Source organism: Narcine bancroftii, chromosome 1 (assembly GCF_036971445.1).
Source record: "Narcine bancroftii isolate sNarBan1 chromosome 1, sNarBan1.hap1, whole genome shotgun sequence".
In the NCBI taxonomy this organism is placed as follows: Eukaryota; Metazoa; Chordata; class Chondrichthyes; order Torpediniformes; family Narcinidae; genus Narcine; species Narcine bancroftii.
In genome coordinates this window covers 418687404-418712746 of record NC_091469.1, presented here as the reverse complement: position 1 = coordinate 418712746, position 25343 = coordinate 418687404, and the positions used below count along the sequence as shown (strand labels likewise).

At 41.0% G+C, this 25343-nt stretch overlaps 1 protein-coding gene across 9 annotated transcripts in view; it reads right to left on the bottom strand.

Moving 5' to 3' along the window:
* LOC138751586 (RNA-binding motif, single-stranded-interacting protein 3) overlaps nucleotides 1-25343 on the bottom strand; it is a 1523265-nt gene that overhangs the window by 8105 nt on the left and 1489817 nt on the right. For all 9 annotated transcript variants that reach the window (XM_069914047.1, XM_069914050.1, XM_069914051.1 and 6 more), the window contains one exon: nucleotides 5120-5200. In XM_069914047.1, coding sequence (XP_069770148.1) covers nucleotides 5120-5200 — 81 coding nt within the window. The remainder of the gene's footprint in view (nucleotides 1-5119; nucleotides 5201-25343) is intronic.

Below are 25343 nucleotides of genomic sequence, written 5' to 3'. Positions count from 1 at the left end.
TTAATTTAAATTCATAACTAATTTCTGTTCTTTTTAAAATATATGATTCTATTGTGTATTTGTTCTATTTTCCAATAGAAGTACAACTTTGGTTCTTTAGCATTGACTACTATCCTTTACAGCTTTTTAAATGCAATATCGGTTAAATTCCATTAACAATTGTTCCGAGCTGCTTTCAATAAAATGTAATCACAATTTTCTCGGTGAACCTATCAATGGACAAAAATAAAATTACCAGTAATCTTTGAAGAGTAAAAATAAATGAATATATTATTGAGGTATCTTAAACATTGTTCAGAAAGGCATGAGAAAGCAGGATATTATCGGAATTTCTGGTGTCAGAACATGAATGACAGTGAGATGGGCTCCCTCACACAGGATAAAATAAACTTAACAGGAGAGAATTAAAGTTATTTTAAATGAAATAATAAATAATTCTTGTGAAATGGATAAACATACTGGGCAGAAATTTCAGGTGATCAACGTGAGTGCACAACACCACACTAGATTTTTTTTCAGTAAAGGTCATAGACTTGTAACATTAACTGTTTCTAGAATTACCCCACAAGGGTGAAAAGTAACAAAGTAAAAGCCGAAGGTGCCTGAGAGAGAGAGAGAGAGAGAGAGAGAGAGAGAGAGAGAGAGAGAAAGAGAGAGAATAAAGAAGGTATTTTAGAGATCATAGCTGGATAGTGGATGACTACTTTATGCTGGCCTTTATCAATATTGCTGTCAAAATTTCTGCAGATTGAGAGGTAGAAGAGATAATGGATGACATTAGAATTGATAAGGAAGATATGGTAAAAAGATTGTCTATACTTATAGTAATGACCCTGTCTGGATGGGATGAGCCCAAGGACACTAATAGAGATATGGACAGACGATGCATAGGAATAAAAGCAGGTGCAGTCTATTCAAGTATCTCTCTTCTTCTCCCCCCCCATGCTTGCTCTGCCATTCAGTATGATAAATTGACCTTTAACTAAGCTTTATCGGGAGGGAGGGGTTGCCATAATCTTACTATCTTACTTAAATAGAGGGGAGGTACTCGCAGTAGGGTGAAGGGGAATCTTGTGCTGGTGAGGTTATGAGAGAAAGCACAAGCTGTTTTCACACTGCAGGTAAACGGTGACCGTACTTGGACCCAGTGAAATTCCTGGGAATGCTGGACCTTCGAGGCCTTTCACACCGCAGTCCAAATTCCCAGGAATTTGCCATACTCGGCTATTTAGGGGATCCCGCCCCCAACAGATGACACGTTACACATTCACAGGAATAAGAGTAAGTTCACCCTCCGCCTGTTGGTCGCTCCCTCCCTTGCCGTCCATCAGTTGGTCAGTCGCCCACACCACACTAACACATTGTGACGGCGGTACAATGCAGGATGAATGGCCAATATCGTTTCCCATAATTCCTCATGCAGCTGGAACCACTCAGGGAAATACAGAGTGGTTCCATCTGCATGAGGGGTATGGTTAACAAGGATGCCATTCATCCTGCATTTTGTTGACGTCGCTATTGTCAGGAGTTATTAATCTTTTAATTTTAAATGCCGACGTGATACAGCACACACGCACTGGAATCATAAGGCTTCCCCTGTTTGGCCATTTGCCTTTTCACATTGCAGGGAGAGGGTGGTCTGAGAAAATTACCCAGGTCCATGCCCTACCTACGTTTAAAATTCCTGGGCTGACCTTTTAACACCGCAGGTTCATGGGAGGATTCCTGGGAAAATTTCTGGGAATCTTCATTTTACACTGCAATGTGAAAAGGTCTATAGGTTTAGGGTACAGACGGAGTTAAAGTAGGTTGGAAGATAGGTGGCTCTGAAAAGAAAAGGAGAGACATTAGGAAAATAGAAGAACTAGGGCAGAAGGATGGAGGAGCAGAGTTGTCACAGATGTACTGAATAGTCGATCCTGTATTTAAATGGAAAAAAAATTACAGCCCTGCACAAAAGCCTTAGCTTATTCCAAGGACACTGATTCTGGATGTTTGCACGAAGTGGTGGAATATTTCCAGGAGGGGCAGAACAATCCCTAACTGTGACTTTCCCATATATCAAGTTAAAGTTCATTTTTCATCCAACTGTACCAGTAAAACCTGACGAAGCAGTGTTCTTTGGTTAACAGTGCAACCGCACATACAGATATAACACACATCCAGATAAGTACAATACAGTTAAACATCTATTTAAAATAAATATTGGCAACAAATGGAGGAGTATCAGTGAGTTGTTTTAGAAATTCATTAGGCATTCAGCAGTCAAGCGCCTGTGGAAAGAAGCTGTTCCTCTGCCTGGTGGTTGAGGCTCTCATACTTCTGCATCTCTTTCTGGAAGGGAGTAACTGGAAGATGCTTCGTGCTGGATGGTAGGGGTTCTGATTGAATTTGCAAGTCCTCTTTAGATAATAACCCCAGTAAATCACATTGATAGCGGAAGGGAGACCCCAGTGACCCTCTTTGCCACTTTTATGGTCCTGTGTATTGACCTCCAATCCGGTGCTTTACTAACATCTCTTACCACACTGTGATGCAGCTGGCCAAGATTCTCTTGATCGGGCTCCTGGTAGAAATTTGACAGAATGGTGGCCGGTAGCTTTGCACACCTCAGGCTTCTAAGGAAGTAGAGTTGCTGTGGCACCTTCATGACAAATGAGGACATGTGTGTCCAGGATAGGAGTCTTTGTAAGTGAACTCCGAGGAACTTGGTTCTCTCTACTTTCTCCACTTCTGAGTTATTGATGTGAAGTGGAGGATAGTCATCCTTGGTCTTTCTAAAGTTTACAATCACCTCCTTTCTCTTGTTGAGACACAGGTATTACTCTTGCACCATTTCACAAGAATTTCCACCTCTTCTCTGTAATGCCACTCCTCATTGCTGACGAGGCCAACTATTGTCGTGTCATTTGCAAACTTGATGACACTGTTGGAGCTGGATCCTGCATTGCAGTCATGGGTTAATATTGTGAAAAGGACTGGACTGAACACACAGCCCTGAGGTGTGCCAGTGCCCAGTGCCCCGGATGAACTGTGGGCTTTCTGTTAGGAAGTCCAGAATCCAGTTACAGAGAGGGGTGTTGAGTCCCAGCAAGGGCAGCTTCTCCACCAGCCTCTGGGGTATGGTTATATTAAATCCCAAGCTGAAGTCAGTGAACAACAGCCTGGTGTATGGGGCATAATTTTCCAGGTAGGCCAGGATGTTGTACTTGTATCTTGTACAACAATAGCAGCAATCCCAAGAATGTGTGAGCTTTCCAATTGAGACTGCAAATAAGTTAATCTCTGCATGAGCTAGGCTGGAAATCTTTGTTGAACTTGACCACTTCATCTTTACCACGTACATTGAATCACTATACACCTTCATCTCCCATATCAAAGGCATTAGAGTCCTTCATTTCTTTCTCAAAAGACCCAACCAGTCCCCCTCCACCATCAACTTCCTCTGGCTGGCAGAAATTGTCCTCACCCTCAATAACTCTTTTGACTCATCCCACTTTCTCCAAGTCAATGAGGTACCCACATGGGCCCCATCTATGTCTGCCTTTTTGTTGGCTACGTGAAGCAATCCATATGGCAAGCCTACACAGGCAAAGCTCCTCAACATTTCTTAATTGGCAGCTACTTTAGTGCTGCCTCATTCACTCATGATGAGTTTAGTGACTTTGTCAACTTTGCTACCAACTTCCACCTAGACATCAAATACACTCGGTCCATCTCTGACAACACTCTTTCTTTTCTTGATCTCTCTGTTGCCATCTCGGGGAACAAGCTCTTGAGAGATATCTTCTACAAACCCACCAACTCCCATATACTTCGACTATACCTCTTCACATCTTGACCCCTGTAAGAATTCCATTCCTTTCTCTCAATTCCTCTTCTTTGTTGCCAAGACAAGGTCTTCCATGCCAGATCATCAGAGATGTCCTCTTTCTTCAAACAACTTGGCTTCCCTTCTACCACCATCAATTCGGCCCTCACCTGGATATTCTCCATTACCTGCACATCTGCCCAGACACCCCCCATCTCCACTCACAACAAGGACAGGATTCCCCTTGTCTTCACGTACAATTCCACCAGCTTCCACATCCAACCTATTGTTCTCTGCTATTTCCGCCAACTTCTATATGATTCCAACATTAGCACACCTTCTATGCTCCTCCCCTCTCCACCTTCCACAGGAACCGCTCCCTCTGTGACTCCCTCACCTACTCCTTCCTTCCTACCAATTGCCCCCTTGGCACCCACCTCTGAGACCATAAGAGATGCTCCATCTGTGCCTATTTCTCCTCTCTCACCACTATTTGGGCTCCAAACAGTCCTTCCAAGTAAAGTAACACTTCACTTGTGAATCTGCAGGGGTCATCTTCTGCATCTGATGCACCCATTGTGCTGCTGCAGACTGGGGCATTGCTTCAATGTCTGCCGCCATAGCAGGGATCTCCCAGTGGCTACCCATTTCAATTCCCTGTCATGATGACATGCCTGTTCATGGTATCATGCACTGCCAAACAAACCACCCAGAAATTGGAGGCACAACACCTTATATTCCATCTAGCATGTTCCAACTGTTTTCAGATAGCCAGCCCCAAGCCCTACATTTCACTTTCTGTAGCTCTCTCTCTCTCTCTCTCTCTCTCTCTCATTCCCTTTCCCCTCCCTTAACCCAGCACTGCATTCACAGAAAAACCATACCCTTCCCCTATCAATTCTCATATTTCCTCTCCTGGCCTCTTCTCCATACCCAATTATCACCTTGTGTCCTTAGTCTAAACTCCACCCGCTGCAATTTCTTTTATTCAGGAGTTGCCTGCTTCTTCCCATACCTTAAAGAAGGGCTCAGCCCGGAATCGTTGGTTACATATCTTTACCTCCTATGGATGCTGAAAGACCTGCTGAGTTCATCAAATATTTCTGTGTTTCTAATGATCAATCTTACTTCAAGTAGGATTATTCATCCAATCAATAATAAACATTTGTATCTCATTTGCCTGGGAAAGATTTGGGATTATTTATTATGTAATAAAATTGATCACATTTTTTAATATTCTCAAATTATTGTGTCAGAATAATTGCACAATCAAGGCACACATAATCAGGAATAGATCCATGTACTTACTTCAACAGGGACAGCTGCTGGAGGCACAGGAGTGTACTGGGGAATGTAGGTCCCTTGCATAGGTGCTGCAGCAGTCATGTACTGCAAAAATACAGAGTATTATTTGAACTTTTCCTGCTTTTATCAAAGAATGAATGATAAAAATACATTTGCAAAAATGAGAATGTTGCAAGAATTTATCAAAATCAGTGGAAAATTAGAAATTGGGATCTGTATAATTGGAAGACAACCTCACAACATACAATGTTTATCTATGTTTGTAAATGTATCAGACAGACAACACAATCTTTTAGATTTTTTTTTCTTCAGAAGTTTGTGATTGTTTGGAATTCTCTGCCCTTGAGAACTGTGGAAACATTGAATATATTCAAGGTACATAAGTCATTGATATTTGAACCATAAGGAAGTCAAGAGATTGGGGAGAAAGTGATGGTGAAGCCAAGATTTGGACAGCCATGATCTTATTGAATAGTTGATTGATTGTCTGACCCTGATCTTGCTTCTTCAGAATCATAGTCACACAGCATGGAACCAGGCCCTTTGATCCCTTTCCCTTGAAACCCATATAACCTTATCCATATCCTGTGGCTCAACACGGAATTATTGTATTGATTCCTCAGGGGTCCTACTTTTAACTATCCCAGAACACTACACGAAAAAAAAAATCAAGGGCTCCATAGTAAGCTTTGAGAAGAGACACAGATGTGTGTGCTGCAATTAGTGATTTATTTTTTCCTCTCCCCTTGTGTTGGTTCCACTATCTGTGTCTCTAGGAGGCAAACAAAGGGAAACTAATTTTCTGGACATGACAATATCTTGAATCTTGTAATGTTCATAACAGAAATCAAAGTGTGGTATGTGGTGCAAATAACGTTCTCAGGTGCATCTATTTTAATGCAACAAGTATTGTAGGAAAGGCAGACGAGCTTAGAGTGTGTATGGGCACGCAGAATTATGACATTGCGACCATTAGTGAAACTGTTGCAGGATGGGAAGGATTGGCAGCTCAATGTTCCAGGATTCTATTGTTTCACATGCAATCGAGTGTGAGGGATAAAAGGGGGAAGAATGCTTGTCAGGGAAAAGATCACATCTGTGCTCAGACAGGACAGATAAGAGGGCTTGTCTACTGAGACTATATGGATGGATCTGAAAAATGGCAAAGGTATGAGCACATTAATGGGATTGTATTATAGACCACCCAATAGTCAGCGAGAATTGGAGGAGCAAATCTGCAGAGACATAGTAGACCACTGAAGGAAACATAAAGTTGCTATATATGGTGATTTTAACTTTCCATATATTGACTATGGTTCCCATACTGTAAAAGGGCTGGATGGTTTGGAGTTTGTCAAATGTGTTCAGGAAAGTTTTCAAAATTAATATATTGAGGCACCAACTAGAGATTCTGGATCAACTGTAAGGGAATGAGACAGAACAGGTGACAGGAGTATGTGTAGGGGAACACTTTGGGTCCAGTGATCATAATGCCATTAGTTTCAATAAAATTATGGATAAGGATAGGTCTGGGCCTCAGGTTGAAATTGTAAATTGGAGAAAGGCTAACTCTGAGGAAATGAGAAAGCATGGATTGGAATAGGTTGTTTTCTGGCAAGGATGTGCTTGGGAAGTGGGAAGCCCTCAAAGGTGAAATGCAGAGTTTGTATATAAACCTTCGTCCGCGAAGCCAAGCCAAAGAAAGAAAAAGATAACAGGCATAAGGAATGTTGTTTCCAAGGGATATTGGGAATCTCAGTAAGAAAAAGAGAGACATGTATGACAGGTATTGGTAACAAGGAGCAAATGAGGTACTTGAGGGGTATAGAAAATACGGGAAAAAACTGAAGATGGAAATCAGGAAGGCTAAAAGAGGATGAGGTTGCTTTGACAGACAAAGTGCAGGAAAATCCTAGGGGCTTCTACAGATATATTAAGAGCAAAACAGATAGTAAGGGATTAAATTGGTTGGCTATCTATAGAGCCAGAAGAGATGTGGGAGATTTAAAATTTTTTTTGCATCTATATTTACTGAGGAAATTGGCACAGGGTCCTGGGAAGTAAGGAAAACAGACAGCGAGGTAATGGAACCAAAACAGATGAAAGAGGAGAAGGTGCTTGCTGTCTTAAAGCAAATAAGAGTGATTAAGTCCCCAGCCTTGAGGGAGATAGGGTAGAAATTGCAAGGGCACTGCAGATATATTTAAAATAACCTTTGCCATGGGTGAGGAGCCGGAAGATTGGAGGGTAGCACATGTTGTTCCATAGTTTAAAAAAGACTCCAAAAATAACCCAGGAAATTATAGGCCAGTGAGCCTGTTGTCAGTAGTGTGTGAATTAATGGAAGATATTTGGTAGGTCTTATTTAACAAATCTTGTACAGTTTTTCGAGAAGGATGTCAGGAAAGTGATGAAGGAAATGCTGTGGATGTTGTCTACATGGACAGATCCCACATGGGATGTTAGTCAAGAAGATTTAGCCACTCAGTGTTCATGGCGAGGTAGTGAACTGAATTCGACATTGGCTTTATGGGAGAACCCAGAGAGTGGTAGTGGATGATTGCCTCTTTGACAAAAGGCCTGTGACTAGTGTTGTGCCTCAAGGATCAGTGCTGGATCCATTGTTGTTTGTCATCTATATCAATTATTTTAAATTTTAAATGTAAATTTAGCATCGTAACAGGCCCTTTTAGTCCACGAGCCCATGCTGCCCACTTAATTAACCTATAACCCCTGGGATGTTTTGATGGGTGGGAGGAAACTGGAGCCCCCGGGGAAATCACACGCAGACATGGGGAGAACGTACAAACTCCTTACGGACAGCGCAGGATTCGAACCCTGGTCCCGATTAGTGGTGCTATAACAGCACTGTGCTAACAGCAATGCTAACCATATTGCCCCATCAGTAAGCTTGCAGATGACACAAAGATTGGAGGTGTAATGGACAGCGAGGATGACTTTCAAATTTTGCAGAGGGATCTGGACCATCTAAATTTAAAGGAGACAAGTGTGAGGTGTTGCTCTTTGGAATGACAAACCAAGAAAGGATGGATACAGTAAGTGGTACGGCACTGAGGAATGAGATCGAACAGAAGGATCTGGGAATACATTATGCCCTGAAAGTGGTGTAACAGGTTGATAGGGGCATAAAGAGAGCTTGTGGCACATTGGCCTTCATTAATTCAAAGTATTAAGTTGTAATATTATTATGATAAAGTTTTATAAGACATTGGTGAGGTCAAATTTGGAGTATTGTGTGCAATTTTAGTCACCTAATCACAGGAAAGATATCAATAAGATTGACAGAGTGCATAAAAGCTTCACTGGGATGTTGTTGGGACTTGAGAAATTGAGTTACAGGGTAAGGTTAAATAGATTAGGACTTTATTCCCTGGATAAAGAAGAATGAGGGGAAATTTGATAGAGGAATACAAAACTATGATGGGTATAGAGCAATGGTTCTCAACCTTTCTCTTTCCACTCACAAACCACTTGAAGTAATCCCTATGTCATCAGTGATTAGTAAAGGATTGCTTAAGTCGGTATGTGGGTGGGAAGGGAAGGTTGAGAATCACTACTCTAGACCCAATTGTTACTGAAATATTTTGCTTGAGAAAAATTGTCATTGGCCCATTTCCTTTGGAGTCAATTAGGGATGATTAAAACTGGTTTTCAAACCTTTCTCTTCCCACCCACATACCACCTTAAGCAATCCCTTACTAATCACAGAGCCCCTATGGCATAGGGAATACTTACAATTGTATGTAAGTGGAAAGAAAAAGTTTGAGAACTACTGGAGTAAATGCAAGTAGGCTTTTTCTAATCAGGTTCGGTGAAATACAAGCCAAATGGCATTGGTGAAGAGTGAAAGGGGAAATGTTTAAGGGGAAAAATTGGAATGAGTACATAGATAAGAGAGAGATGGACTCGGTGCAAGTCAGTGGGATGAGACAAAATAATAGTTTGTTAAAAATGCTGGGGAAACTCAACAAGTCATCCAGTATTCACTATGTTGAAAAGATCAATACATAACCAATATTTTGAGCCCGAGCCCTTACATCAAGGTATGAGCAAAATGCAGGCAAGTGCCTGAGGGGATAGCTCTCTGAATGGAGATGGAAGGGGATGGCAAGGTGGAGGAAAGAAGATAGGGAAGTGGCCTAATGGAAATCGGATAATTTGATACTAATGCCTACTGATAGGAGAGTGCCCAGGCAGAATATTAAGCATTGCTCCTCCAATTTACAGGAGGCCTTGGTTTGGCAGTGCATGAGGCCATGGACAGATATGATGGTGCATGAGTGTGACATGGAATTGAAATGGAAGGCTGCTGGGAAATTCCAAGTGTGGCTTCACTTGGAAGGATTGTTTGTGGCCCTGAATGGTGGTGAGGGCGGAGGTATGGGCATGTGTTGTACTTCCTGCAGTCACAGGGGTAGGTACCAAGGATGCGATCAACGGGAAGGAATGAGTGGACGAGGAAGTCACAGAGGGAATGGCCCCTGCACATGGAGAGTGGAGGAAAGGGGAAGATGCTGTTGTTCTCACCTACCACTCCACCAATCTCCACATCCAACATATTATCCACTTGAGTTTCCATGACCTTCCATGGAAACTACGGTAGATAATACGTTGGATGTAGAGATTGGTGGGGTGGTAGGTGAGAACAAAGGGAATACCGTCCCGGTTACGTCTAGGGGCAGAGGGAGCCAAGGCAGGTATGTGGGAAGTGGAGGAGTTGTGGGTAAGAGTTGAATTGATGGTGGTAGAGGGGAAGCAATATTTATTGAAGGAAGAGAGCATCTCAGATGATCTACAGTGGAAGACCTCATCCTGGGAACACGTGCAACAGAGTTGGAGGAATTAAGAGAGAGGAATAGGATCTTTACAGGGGAGGAAGTGTGAAGAAGTGTAATCAAGGTAGCTGTGGGAGTTGGCGGGTTTGTAGAAAATGTCTAGTGAGAGTTTGTCTCCCGAGATGGAGACAGGGAGATCGAGAATGGGAAGAGTGTCATCAGAGATGAAGTGTATAAAAATAATACTTCTGTACAGACTAGCATCAAAGCCTGTTTCTGTCCTGTAATATTCTATGGTTCTGTGGTCACATGGGTGTATTTGAGTGGTGTGGGCTTGTGGGCCAGAAGGCCTGTTTTTGTGCTGTTCCTCTAAATTTACATTTTAAAAAGTAGCAATGTGTAAGTTAATAGTTGGGTGATGGAGGCACTTATTGTCTGGATAAACCTGCATACAAAATATATTCTCCCATTTTTAGATGTATTGTAGTAGTAAAATGCAAAAGTCTGCAGACATTGTGATTGAAATAAAAACTCAAAGCTGGAGAAACTCAACAGGTCCAACACTGTTCTTTATGTAGCAGAGATAAAGACACCTAACCAGTATTTTGGGCTTGGCCCTTCATCAAGATATGGAAAAATGTCAGCAGACATCCTAACAAAATGGTAGGGGGGGAGGAGCATGATTCGAAAGGGAGGAGGTAATAGATATGTAAGGGAGGGAGGGCACAGCAGCAAGCAGGTGGAGGAGGGATGGCTCTGTAAATAGAGATGGAAGGGGTGAAGTCGATGTTAATGTCATCCAGTTGGAGACTGCCCAGAAGGAAAATCAAGTGTTGTTCCTCCAGTTTATGGATGTCTTTGTGAGATGAGGCCATGGACAGACATTTGAGTATGGGAGTGGGATGCAGAATTGAAATGGTTGGCCACTGGGATATCCCTGTCACTGATGTGGACAGAGTGAAGGTGCTCAGTGAAACCATCTCTCAGTCTGCACCCAGTCTCTCCAATGTAGAGAAGGCCTCAAAGGGAGCACTGGATGCAGTAGATCACGCCCATGGATACATGTGAAGTGTTGCTTCACTTTAAAGGATTATTTGGGGCTCTGAATTGTGGTGAGGGAGGAGGTGTGGCATTTCCTGCAGCCACAGGAGAAGGTGCTGGGGTGGGTGTGCGAGTGGTGGGGAGGGATAAGTGCACACGGGAGTCATGGAGGGAGCATTCCCTACAGAAGACAGAGTGAGAAGGAAAGGGGAAGATGTGTCTAGTGGTGAGATTATGTTGTTAGTGGCAGAAATTACAGAGGATAATGCGTTGGATGCGAAGGCTGGTGGGCTGGTAGGTGAGGTTGAAGGGAATTCTATGTTTGTTGTATCTAGAGGCAGATGAGCGGGAAGTGGAGGAGATGTGGATGAAGTCTGATGGTGGTGGATGTGAAGCCACGTTTGTGGAAGAAGGCAGTCATTTCAGATTTACCTCCTGCCTTTGGGACCTGCTCCTCCCCCAATCATTTTGTTCAGACACCTGTAGACATTTTTTCATATCTATATCCTGGGGTCATGTCTGAAACGTTGATTATGTATCTTTATCCCCGCTATATAAAGTGGAGGACCATCGCCTTCCCAAGATCGTGTTATATGGCGAGCTCTCCACTGGCCACCGTGACAGAGGTGCACCAAAGAAAAGGTACAAGGACTGCCTAAAGAAATCTCTTGGTGCCTGCCACATTGACCACCGCCAGTGGGCTGATAACGCCTCAAACCGTGCATCTTGGCGCCTCACAGTTTGGCGGGCAGCAACCTCCTTTGAAGAAGACCGCAGAGCCCACCTCACTGACAAAAGGCAAAGGAGGAAAAACCCAACACCCAACCCCAACCAACCAATTTTCCCCTGCAACCGCTGCAATCGTGTCTGCCTGTCCCGCATCGGACTTGTCAGCCACAAACGAGCCTGCAGCTGACGTGGACTTTTTACCCCCTCCATAAATCTTCGTCCGCGAAGCCAAGCCAAAGAAATAAAGTGCACTGTTTGACCTGCTGAGTTTCTCTGGCCTTGTTTTTAGATATATTGTCATTATTAAATCTTGGGCATTGGGAGGATTGTATGTCCAAATTAAAATGATCTGATGAAAAAAACAGATAATTTATTGGATAAGTAGATAAGAGTTCTAGATTCTTGATCTCAGTGTACATGTATGATTTCTACTACAACTGGAGAATTTAATTTCAAGTAACTTAATAAAGCTGAAATTAAAATTCTAGCCTTAATAATGGTAGCCATTTGACTTACTGGAATGTTATGAAAACCCAAGTCCTTTTGGGAAGGAAATCTGCCATCTTTTCCCATATGGTTGACACCCAACTCCCTCCTCAGTTCAAGAGCAATTTAGGACAGGCAACAAATGCTGGGCTTGCCAGCAGTATCCATTCTCAGAAGCACGGTAAGTGTAGCGGTTAGTGCCATGCTATTACACCTGGGTTTGAATCCGATGCTCTTTGTAAGGAGTTTACATTCTCCCATGCCTGTGCAAGTTTTCCCTGGGTGCTCCGATTTACTCCCACCCTCCAAAATGTATGAGGTTGTAAGTTAATTTGGGTATAATTGGCCAGCACAGGTTCAAATTTGTTGTAATTACTTCCTGTTGGCATTCGATTTGCCATTGCATTCTTTATGTTTAAATTTACATTAGCAAAGGTCAGCCTAAATGAAACTTTCAACTTAACCAAGTTAAAGCATCTGTTTTGAGGGTTCTAAACAATCTTCCTCATTAGTCTAATTGCTTCCATGTCAGGGCAGTATTCTTCATCATAGACGATCTCTCAGGATTGGCAATAATTTGCTTCTGTGGGTTCTGAAGTGAAATCCAGTAAGGCTGGTCCTGCCTGGTAATGTGGGTAAGTAGGTAGTTTGTGAGGTTCCTGCCATTTACATAGGGTTTCTGTGTGCATGGATTTGAGGCTCTCAAAACCATCCAAAATGTTCTGTCTCAACTTTGAATGTTCATGGGCAAGTGACACCCAAGAGCCATGTGGCACTTACTTCTTGGATACTTTGGGCACATTCTTGAGTCCTTTTCTTTGTCTGCCTGTTAATCATTTCCTTTAGCAAAGCTTGGAATGAAGTGCCGGCAATGCTGTCAGGGAGTGCGTACTGGCATTGGTTTGCTTGTCCTTCGAGTGGACTTGAAAGATTTTTTTTTTGAAAATAGCAATGGTGATATTTTTCAAGTAGCTAAAGATACCTGTTAAATGTACGCCAAGGCATTGTTGCATCTTGGAGGTCGGGAATCTCTGTTCCATGTTAGACCAGGGGCGTAGCGGCAGGAAATCATCCAGATGTTTTTATTTGCAATCTGGAATAGATTTCCTGAAAGTGTGGTTGGAGGCAGGTACTTTTACAACATTTCAAAGTACAATAAAAAACCTTGGTATCTGGCACCTATGGGGATTGGTAGATGCCAGATAAGAGATTTTGCCTGTTGCTTGATGTTGTGTGTTGAGTGATTGGTGAACTAACCACTAGGGGGTGCTAATTTTTTGCTGGTTGCTTGAGGCTGACACTTGCTTGAATTTCAGATAATGGGGATTTTACTGTATTTGGAAGCACACTTGAAATGCCAAGTCAAAGGCCAAAAGATAAGAAATTCAGAGATTTGGATATTTCATAGATGGTGCAGAAACAGTGGGCGAAAAGGACCATTTTCATATGGTATGTGCCAATGACCATTGTTTAGCGCCAGATCTGACATGACTTTCAAACACCATTTTTTCAAATGACTAAAAGTTGTGCATTGATGAAATTCAACATTGCCTTCATTTATGTCTGCTTTTGCTGAGAGTTTTCTTCCACAATGTGGGAAAGGGCCATATTGTGCAGCAGGAGCAAATTGGCTGAGAACCTTTGTTTTATGTATGTTGAGTCTAATGTAGATTTCCTGTGTCTTTTTCCATGAGTTAGGGCTCACACCTCTCATGCAGGTGTGAATGAGTAAATGATGCTTTGGACTAATTCTCTAAGTCTTTGCAAATTTTTAATTAAAAAAAAATTTAGACATACTGCATGGTAATGGCCTTCTGACCCACAAGCCTGTACCATCCATTACACCCAATTAACCTATAACCCATGTACATTTTGAAGGGTGGGAGGAAACCAGAGCACCAGAGGAAACCACACAGACATGTGTGAACTGATGTGTGAACGTACAAACTCCTGACAGACAGTGCCAGTTTGAACCCAGGACGCTGGCGCTGTCACAGCATTGTGCTAACCGTTATGTTAACTGTGCCACCCGATGTAAGAATCCTCTGCATATTGCAGCTAGACATCCAAGTTTAGAGTGAGCTTTCTGCTGGAGGGTAGTTGGAAAGATTTTGTAATAGTTTCCCATCAGTTTTGAAGATTAGTTTAACTTCTGCAAGTAGTTACAGCAATAAAGATTGAGAAAAGTGTGGCAGCAATGGTGTAGCCTTGTTTGAATCTGGTGTTCAATTTGGCTCTGTTGAAATATATTTTGGATCACGTATTGCATGCCATCATAAAGCAAATGCAAAATATTTCAGTGGAAGCCATTATGAAAAGAGTGTGACTGATAGAGTCAAAGGCTCCAAAAATAAGATTGAAAAAGGCCAACTGTAGTGATTGGTGCTGCTCCCTGTACTTTTATTCAGGCTGTTAAAGGGGAAAGAACGTTGTGTATAGGTAAGTGTGTGTGCAAGAAGAGTACTTGGGGGTATGGGTCATCTGACATTGAAAGTGTAAATATTGAATGCTCTAATTTCAGGTGAACCGCCCCCCAACGTGCTCATACTTGTTTCCTCTCTCTCTCTCACACACAAATATTTCTTTCTTTGTCCCTTCCATCCCCTCGCTCTCTGGTTCCACCTGCTGCCTACCAGCCTTATCGCACCTCCCTACATACTGCTATATACTGGTCATCTTTCCTGTGCCCCATCATTCCTAACACAGGCTCTTGATCTGAAGCATTAACTTGCACTTCACAAATACTGCTTGAGCCACTGAATTCTTCCCATGTTCTGTTTTAGATTCTAGTACCTGCAACCTCTTTCGCCTCCCTTCTGTTTTAACAACCTTTTCATGCAGTGAATTTCACACCACAACCAATTTTATATTATGTAAAAATTCCTTGGATTTCTGCTGAATCTCTTGTTGACCCTAGTTCTTGAACCACATGCTAATTGGAACAGCTTCCTTCGAAACCTTATAAACCAGATGCAATATTGTACTCCTCTCTCAAATTTTCTCTTAACATTTGTTCTCAGGTGAACAACTAACCACTAGTAAAATTCTTTTGGAAGTAAAAATACCTTGGTGTTTTGAATCAGTGTGAAATTTCACCAAGATGGTAGGGGCGAGAAGGGCTTTGATAACACAGTATCGGGAGATGTAATCTCACTGGATTTTCCTTAAGTGGGTCTCTCTGTTGCAATTGCTGTGTAGATGACAAGCCAGCAAATTCACGTTAAACAAACTTAAAGTTTTGCAATTATTTCCATGGATTATTGGCAAACTTATATTTATTTTAATTTTCATTTGAAGTTATTGTTTCAATATTGTCTTAAAAACTTGTGATAAATATTAGCACTGAGAAAAGCATAAATCAGTAAAAAGCAGATTCATTATTAACTCTCAATTTGGCAAGAAAACAAGTTACTTAACGATATTAAATAAAATATGCAGAGGATTCTTACATCGGGTGGCACAGTTAACATAACGGTTAGCACAACACTGTGACAGCGCCAGCGTCCTGGGTTCAAACTGGCACTGTCTGTCAGGAGTTTGTACATTCACACATGTCTGTGTGGTTTCCTCTGGTGCTCTGGTTTCCTCCCACCCTTCAAAATGTACATTTAATATCGTTAATATTAAATAGGTCAGGCAGCGAAAGAAAATAAGAAAAATTGTGAAGAAAATTGTGGACCAATAGTGTATCTCAAAAGTCCAATGTTTCCATTATCGGATCATCTGCACATCTAACATGTAAATCATTGAGGATTCTGAACAAGTGCAGTGCTGTGACAGTCTTACCGACACTTCTCGCAATATGTGAGGAAAAACCTTTCCTTCCTAAATGGCTGATTCAATTATGTCTGATACAGTAAATGGTTGACATGATAAGGTTTGAGAAAATTCTAGGCCAAGCCATTTAATCTTTATGTTTCAACTTTGAGGACTCTGCCATTTTGGATCTGAAACTCGCTCAGAGGCACTCAGGTGACTAGCTCAATCAGTTCAAAATCTTTTCTACTGCATTTAAGATTGGAAAACTCTGCATTATTTTCAAGTCTGGTATTTTTCCCTTTGACATTCAGGATTGGAGAGCATTTCTGCTGGGCTGAACCCAAGAAAAATGTTTGCTAACCAAGCTGGTGAGTGGAAAAAAAGTGGGAGTTCCAAATAATGGATTTCTGCAGAGTTCTAAAAGTAACAGGTATGATTTATTTTATTACATATAGCAAAATAAGTATGCACTCTAATTTTGGCTTTAGACCTTTAATGGACACTATACTGAGAAGAAATCAATCAAAAATAATTCTAGGTTACTGGTCATAGCATTTGGACAATGTAAAAGTATCATACGAACAATGATAAGATCTGAGAAAGGAATTGAAAGGACATAGTGAAAATGATGTATCCTGACTGTGAAAAGATATAATTTGCTTTGCTTAATAATGCCAATCCAGTTTTGTATATTGTGTCCTGTTCAGTGACTGCTGGCATGCAGTTCCAATCTTTAAACCCCTCACAAAATGCATATCCCTGGCTTCCATATTAGGAGGTGAGAATCTAAATTTGTCTAATGCCCAAACTTAAATTACTTAAGAACTTTGTAAGTTGCACAACACAACATCAAAAATGCAGCCCAACGTTGCCTCTCAAACTAATGGTCCCTCTGCTTGATCAGTAAGTCAAAACAAGACCAGGAGAAAATGCTGAAAGAATATGGAGCTCTGCTTTATAAATTACCATATTTGTTCATTGAATTATAAAGTACATGGAACTTGTAGTTCAAGTTCTAAATATCCTCTATCACTGAAAGTCTCAACTTTCATCAGTAACCTAAATTCCCAGATTATGGATGGGGCTGCAACCTTCAAGCAAAATTAGAGAAATTTTATTTCTGTTTATGCGGTTCTTTATTATTGCTTTCAGGGACATAATTAGATTTTCTCCTCCTATTACTTAGTTTTAAAGGTGGTACACTACTTCATTGAAGTGACAGTTCTTCATTAAGTCATTCAGAAGTGTTTGCAAGCTATTTTGCTGTCTAATGCAGTCAAGTCAATCTCATCCATCTTTTGCCTTGAACCAGGATTACTAGTGCAACAATATTGAGGCTAATAACTGTGGATTACTGCTGCTCTCAGAGAGATCAGTTAAGTCAGTAAATAAGAACACACAATGAGAAGCTAGAGGGAGTCAGTCGTTCATCCATGAAGACAAATTGTCAGTCAATTTTTCAGGTTGGGAATCTTTTTTGAGTCAGTTATCATGGGAGTGCAGATATATAATCACTTTTTGTGTTCTGAACTACTTTCTGAGAGGAGGATGGAAGATGGAATATTGTCATTGCATGTCAGCGAGCCAGATAAAAATAGGACAGCCCTTGCTTGAACCTTAAATTGAACTGCTCATTTGCACTTCAAAAAGCCTTATGGTTGTCGGGGAACCTGTTTGGCAATGAACTAGGATTAACACCTGGAATCAGTGGCCTCCCATGGATTCCCAGCTCTTTATCTCTTAACCAATGAAGAAAGTAAACAGTTGAAGGAACTCAACGGGTCAGGAAGCATATGTGGAAGCAGAGAGATGGTCGAGATCCTGCATAGGATATAACTCACAACAACTCAACTCACAGCATGTAAACAACAGTTACTTCTGATCTTGAAGCAGAATTAACATCTTCCTATCCAGATTTGGAGCAATTTGATTATGTTCAACACTGTCTTCAATTGCCAGTTATAACCTTGGCGAATATAAATATTTCATTCAATATAACCTCAACTTTGAATTTCTGTGGGATTCCTCAGATTACTTGCCCAATCTTCAGCAGGGGAACCCGGAGAAAACTGGTGTAAATGGACCAGTTGGGTTTTTATTGAATGGTTCTGCTAAACCTCAAAAATAAACCAACATTAAAAAAAAATTGTGACCATCTTTTTATTTAAACTATTTTGAGTGCTATAGAAATAATTACTTTTACATCGATCCTTCCTTTGTATAGCTTAACGGTTTTAAAAAAAATCAAAAGTCATCTCAATGTTAGCAATATTTGGCCACATGATGGTTGGCTGGCCTATTGCCCTGCGCTGCTGTCTCTCTCATCCCATCCACTGAGCAATTGCCATCCTATTTAGTCAACGACATGTTCACAATCCCATAATACACACTGCTGGGATATCTGTGTCTACATTTCCAGGGATCTATCACCAAAATGCAGTCTCTGATGGATTGGATTTTGTAATGAAATGGCGCAGCTTCCATTTCACAAATGAGAAATGAGAAAAAGTAAAAGGGCGTGCTTACTTGTGTGAACAGGACTGTGGCAGTGCCACATTCATTAATGTTAGATCGGCATAATAATTGGAAATGAGATGCATCATATTATTCTTGCTGGCTCATCCAAATAAAATCTCACCCTAACAGAATTAAAGAATATTAATGGAGACAAGAAGGAAATGATAATTATGAAAATATTTGCATATTGGGTTGACTAGTCACACTGCCCCGATAAAACTGTTAATTACTAAAATGTGAAATACCTGTTCACATGGAAATGTAGATGTAAAAATATCAGTTTCAGAAAGATTAGTGAAAATGTAAATGATACAACCAGTTGTCCATTAATTTCAAATTTTCAGAATCAACTAAAATTTGCATAGGTGAGAGAAATGGTTGGCCGGTAGATTCCTTTCAGCACTCAGACCAAAGCAATTAAGCATTTTAGGAAATAAGTCCACAGTGTTTCTGTGTCTTGTGATTCTAAGAAATAGTGCCAAAATGACATTGTGTGAGTATGACCAGAGTCCAATGTAGATATTTCACTTCATTTGTCACACAGAGCAACTCTTCAGCTAACCACACGTACATGCATTCTACCTTATTTTTTTGGGAAGACAGATTTAAAGATAATCTTCCAAACTTTTCCATAGACCATATGCCTGCTCTGTAATTTGGTATTAACCTCCCTTTAGATTTAGAAGGTGCACTGGTTGGAAAAGGGTTTGGATCATAGCTGGAAATGGCTCCCACTTGAATTCAACCCCATTTATTCTCATAGAGTACATTTATAATTCACAGGTGCATGGCTATTGTTTGACACAAAGCTAGGCTTCTCTAATATTCTAATTGCTGGATTCTGAGAAGAGCAACCTCATCATTGCAATAATGGATCATCAACTATTAGCAGAGTGGACATGCTCATTCTATGATTATAATTGAGTCTCAGTGAGACCTTAGCAGATGGAGCATGTGCCATATTGTCAGTTTTAATAAAGTATACACTTTCCAGAGGGGAAGGCAACATTTTCACCAAAATGAGTGGATTAGGCCTGAGTGGACCAGAGTTTAGAAGAATGAGAGGACATTTCATTGATATGGACAGAGTTTGACAAGATGGATGCATGGTTGTATCTAGAACTAGAAATCTCTGCAAGACATCTGCAGGACTGCTTTGAATCGGTGGACTGGATCATGTTCAAGAACTTATCCTTAGACTTGAATGAATATGAAATATGTGTCAATGACTTCATCAAGACTTGTGTGGACGAGTATGCACCCACGTGCATGTGCTGGGTGTCCCCAACCAGAAGCCTTGGATGAATCAGAGGATTTGCAACCTGCTGAGGGTGAGATCAAGGTTGTTTAAGGCTGGGGATCCAGATCTCTACAAGAAGTCCAAGCCTTCTGCAGGAAGTGCTATCTCTAAAGCAAAGTGGCAATTTCAGAGGAAGCTGGAGACAGAACTGCCAGCTATGGCAGGGAGCGTAGGCCATTACAGCCTATAAAGCGAAGGCGAACACCATAGATAGCTGTAATGCTTCATTCCCCGATGAGCTGAACACCTTCTATGCCTGCTTTGAGAAGGAGAACCCAACAGTACCTACTAGAATCTCTGAAAAGGCTGAGGACCCTGTGATATCTGTCTCTGAGGCTAAACATCATTCAAGAGGGTGAACCCTCATGAGGCATCTGGCCCTGACAGCGAACCTGGTAGGGTACTAAAAATCTGTGCCAGCCAACCAGCTGGAGTGCTCAAGGACATTTTAAACCTCTCATTGCTGCAGTCACAGGATTCCACCAGCTTCAAAAGTGCATCAACCATCCTGGTGCCCAAGAAGAGCCGTGTGAGCTGCCTCAATGACTATGGCCCAGTAGCATTAACTTCTACTGTGATAAAATGTTTTGAGAGGTTGGTCATGGCCAGAATCAACATGTTCCTAAGCAAAGGACGAGACTCACTGCAATTTGCCTATCATCACAATCACTCCACAGCAGATGCAATATTGCTGGCTCTCCACTCAGCTCTGGATCACCTCAAAAACAGCAACTCATACATAAAGCTGCTCTTTAAAGACTACAGCTGAGCATTCAACACTATTATTCCCTCAGTGCTGGTCAAGAAACTCCAAACCCTGGGCCTCTGCAACAGGATCCTTGACTTCCTCATCAGAAGATTATAGTCAGTACAAGTTGATAAAAACATCTCCTCCTTACTGATTATCATCACAGATGCACCTCAAGGATATGTGCTTAGTCCACTCTCTATTCATTATACACCCAAGACTGTGTGGCCAAGCTTAATTCCAATGCCATCTACAAATTTGCCAATGACAACACAGTTGTCAGCAGAATCATGAACTGCAATGTGGAAGTGTACAGGATGGAGATAAATCAGCTCATTGAGTGGGGGCACAACAACAACAACCACCTTACACTCATTGTTAGCAAAACCAAGGAGAAGATTGTGGATGTCAGGGGAACACAATCCAATCCTCATTGAAGGCTCAGTAGTGGAGATGATCAAGAACTTTAAATTCCTGGCTGTCAACATCTTTGAGGATATGTCCTGGAGAATCCATGTTGATGCAATCATGAAGAAGGTTCTCCTACAGCTATACTTTTTGAGGTGTTTGAGGAGATTTGGTATGTCACAGAAGTCTCTCGAAAACTTCTACAGGTGGACCGTGGAGAGCATCCTGGCTGGCTGCATTACTGGTACGGAGGTGCCAATGCTCAGGATAAGAAAAAAAAAACTTCATAGGGTTACTAACATGGCCTGCAACATCATGGGCACCAGACTGCACTCGATCGAGGACACCTACAAGAGGTGGTGTCTTAAGAAAGCAGCCTTTATCCTCAAGGAATATCACCACCCAGGCCACTCTGTTACCATCAGGAAAAAGGTACAGGAGGCTAAAGACGAGCACTCAGTGGCACAAGGACACCTTCTTCCCCACTGCCATCAGATTCCTGAATGATCTACGAACTTTACCTTGACTTTTCATGTACTGTTTTTATTTATTGTTGTAAGATTGGTTTATATAAATGCTTACACTGTGATGCTGTTGCAAAACAACAAATTTCATGACTTTGTTCATGATAATAAATTCTGATTCTTTACCACAAAGGTCTGTGGAGACTAACTTGATGAATATATTTAAGAAGGGGAGAGAGATGTAGGCATGATTGTGTTGAATGGTAAAGGGCCAAATGGCATTAACATTGACTTCTCCAGTTTCTGCTAACCCACTTTCTTTTCCCTCAGCTCTCCACCCCCTTCCATCCCTATTCTCCCAGCCATCCCTCCTCCCCTTGCTTGCTGCTGTGCCCTGCCTCCCTTCTCCAACTATCACCTCCTGCCTTTGGGACTGTGCTCCTCCCCCATGCCCCCCCACCTTTTTATTCAGATGCCTGTCAACATTTTTCCATACCTAATGAAAGGCTTATGTACTTTTATCTTTGCTATGTAAAGGACACTGTTTGACCTGCTAAGTTTTTCTAGCATTGTGTTTGTAATTGAAGGGCCTAATGACCTGCTTTTGCTCCTTTTTTAATCTCTTATCCCATTTGTGAATGAGGAACAGTGTGGACATGGACATTTTGAGGCAAGGAGCAGAGTTAGAAACATCATTACTAGATGAGGATCTGAATGACCCTGGTTGTTTTAGGACCAGAAGTTCTGTAAATAGAGTTACTCCCTCAGCAGCAAGTGAACACATCAACCCTATGCCATAATCATTGCTGAAATATGCCAGCAATGTCATTCTTCAACTGGTAATGCTCAACTCCATTTATCACTGACCTGAGCAAATAATAAATTCTCAAGGGTTCACGCCCAAAACGTTGACTGTGTGCCCTGCTGAGTTTCTCCAGCATGTTTTTGTATTGCAGTTCATAATTACAGGCTTCTGAAAAAATTTTCAATGTCACCTTTATTTCCGAATCGCCTCTACACTGAATGATATGGAAACTGCTCCACCCAAGGTCACAAGAAACTGCAAATGGTTGTGAATGTGGCTCAGGCCATCACATAAAACTTGCCCTCCACTCCTTCGATGCCATGAACAACTGCTGCCTTGGAAAAACAGCTAACTTACTAAAAGACTCATCCCACCTCTGAGGCACTTTCTTCATCCTGCTCCTGGGAGGTAGAAACTTTACGAGTATGCGATCACATACCGCCAGATTCAAAGACATGTTTTTCTCACCATTATCAGACTCCAGTCAAATTTATGTTGTTTCTCTAAACCAATTGATCTCTCTCTCTCTAACTCTGCACTTTTGTCCTGTCTTATTTGTCTGTGTGAAATGTTTACTGCTCTGCTTGCAAAAAATTCTCTATCACTGCACCTTTGGCATATGTGACAATAGACTTGAACTTGATTCTGTTTTCTCTACATCTCAGGTGGTGAGCAGGGGAAAATCACAAACACTTCCAATATGGTGGAGCCAATAAGATGACCTGTGTGGCTTAATATATTCGTCTCCAGAGAAAGGCCAAGGTATTTATTTACAACACAAAAATACATCAAGTTTGAGTTAAATTGATAGCTAAAATCACAGATGTTCATATATTAATTAGTGTTTTAATTTTAAAAAGAAAAATTTACCATCAAAAATACCCCAATTAGAGAACACTAATTACCCCTTTCATGAGTGTTCCAGGTCCATATAAAATCAGGTAGAATTTCAGAATAGTTAACCACCTTTTAAAAGAGTTGTTTAACCCTGTTTTCACTGTGGTTCTATCACAAACCAGGTTGTGAATTCACTACTGTAGGATTGTCTGACCATCTTGTTGAAATTACTTAAAACAACTCTCTGAAAAGAGAGTCAACTGCCAGTGCTATGATAGAAAAAGAATGTTATTGTCAGAGATGTATGCATTGCCATGTATAAATCTGAACTTGATGCTCACAATACAATAATTAATCAGTTTAATTTCATTCATGCCATTTTCTTTTTGTTGATCAGTTATCTCATATAATTAGATAATTCTGCTGTTCATATGGCATCATGACAAAGAAGGATGGGATTTCACTCAAGGAAGTCTGTGCTGACTTTCCATAATTTCCCAGTAACCCATTCACTCATGCATACCCACAGCTCCACCATTATTCTTCTACTACTCACACTCAAAGCAAACAATAGCCAACACATTTTGCTAATGAACCCATTGGCGCGTCCAATCATGAACAACTTCAGGAACCACAAAATCTCCATGCATCAGCCAGACCTCCCTCTTTTATATTTGCTTTTTGTAAAATCAGCTGTCTTCATCCATGCTTCAACTCATTTGCTGCATATCCCTCATCCAGTCTCTTACTGTACTTTCAGACTCAATGTCTCAATCCACCTTCCACCTCCACCAAAAAAAAAGTTTGATCAAATTCAAAACTCTGCTGTCAGGTTCAATTCACTCAACACTTTATTTGCCAACCAGGTTGGATCCCTCTGTAATCTTCTCCAACTTATCAAAAAACTGCAGTCCGCTCTTACTCTTGCCCCTCCATCTATTCCTTAAGATCATCTCCACGGCAATGTCTTGGCCCTAAGATAGGGAATTTCCTCACTAAATTCTTTGTTAGCATCAATCTGCTTTCTCTCTTTCAGATCCTTTTTAAAATCTACAGCAATGAGCAAAAACATAGATAATGACTCCTTTGTAGGCTCAGTGTCAAGTTGTTGTGGACAGTGGGAATACTCCATGAAACTTTTCTTCTTGATTATTTTAACCCACCACCCCCCCACCCCCCCCCCCACCCCTTGAGCTCACCAATGCTCTATGATGATACAATATGCATTATTTTCTTGGTCTGGTCAACATACAACTTGCAGTCATTATGTTGATGCAATCATGAAGAAGGCTGGCAGCAGCTACACTTTGTGAGGAGTTTGAGGAGATGTCACCAAAAACTCTTGCCTTGTCAGGCATACCGCGGAGAGCATTCTGACTGTCTGGTATGACAGGGCAGGAAAAGGCTACAGAGAGTTGCCTTCATGGCTATTAGTCTTCACTCCATTAAGGACATCTACAAGAGGTGGTGTCTCAAGAAAGCAGCCTCAATCATCAAGGAACTTCACCACCCAGGCCATGCTCTCTTCACACTGCTCCTTTGTTAAAGCAAGTGTAAAAGTCTTTAACACAATATAACCTTTGTTTATATCTTTGGTTGGCTATATTAATTCCATTAAAATGAATATTTTACCCAAATTTTTATCTTTTTCAAACAATACCAATTTTTATCCTAACTCATTTTTTGATTCGCTCAAATCAACTATATTTTCTATATATAGAAGGGTTAAAAACCTTTGCTTAAATAAAGTACATCTGCAAAAATCTAAAAGAAATGGAGGTATGGCATTACCTCCATTTTATTTTTGGGCGGTCAATATACGTTTCCTTACATTTTGGTCACCGTCCATTGTGGGTAAGTAATGAAACTGAATCATGCTAAAATTATTTCCAATTTAGTACCAACTTGATCATAACTTCCACTTCTTTCAACAAAGTTAATTGATAATCCTATTGTTAAGCATTCTGTAAGAATATGGGAGTCCTATTTTATCCCATCATATTTTCCAACATTCTTTACATGACTATCTCTTAGGATAACAGCTTTGTGTCATTTGAACAACTCTCTGAAAAATTTAATTTACCCAATACTCATTTCTTTAGTTATTTGCAAATTATGTATTTCCTTCAATCTCATATTTCTGATTTCTCTGGAACTCTAATGTGACCTTTGTGGATGATTTTTTTTAAGTTTGCAACGCTCTTGTAAAGTTTAATATCTATTATTTATGATAAGTTCATATATTTATGACAGGCCCTGTTATTTAAAATTTAAAAATGCCTGGGAACAGGAATAAAACTTTCAATACCAGATGAAGTTTGGGATTTAATTTTTTTT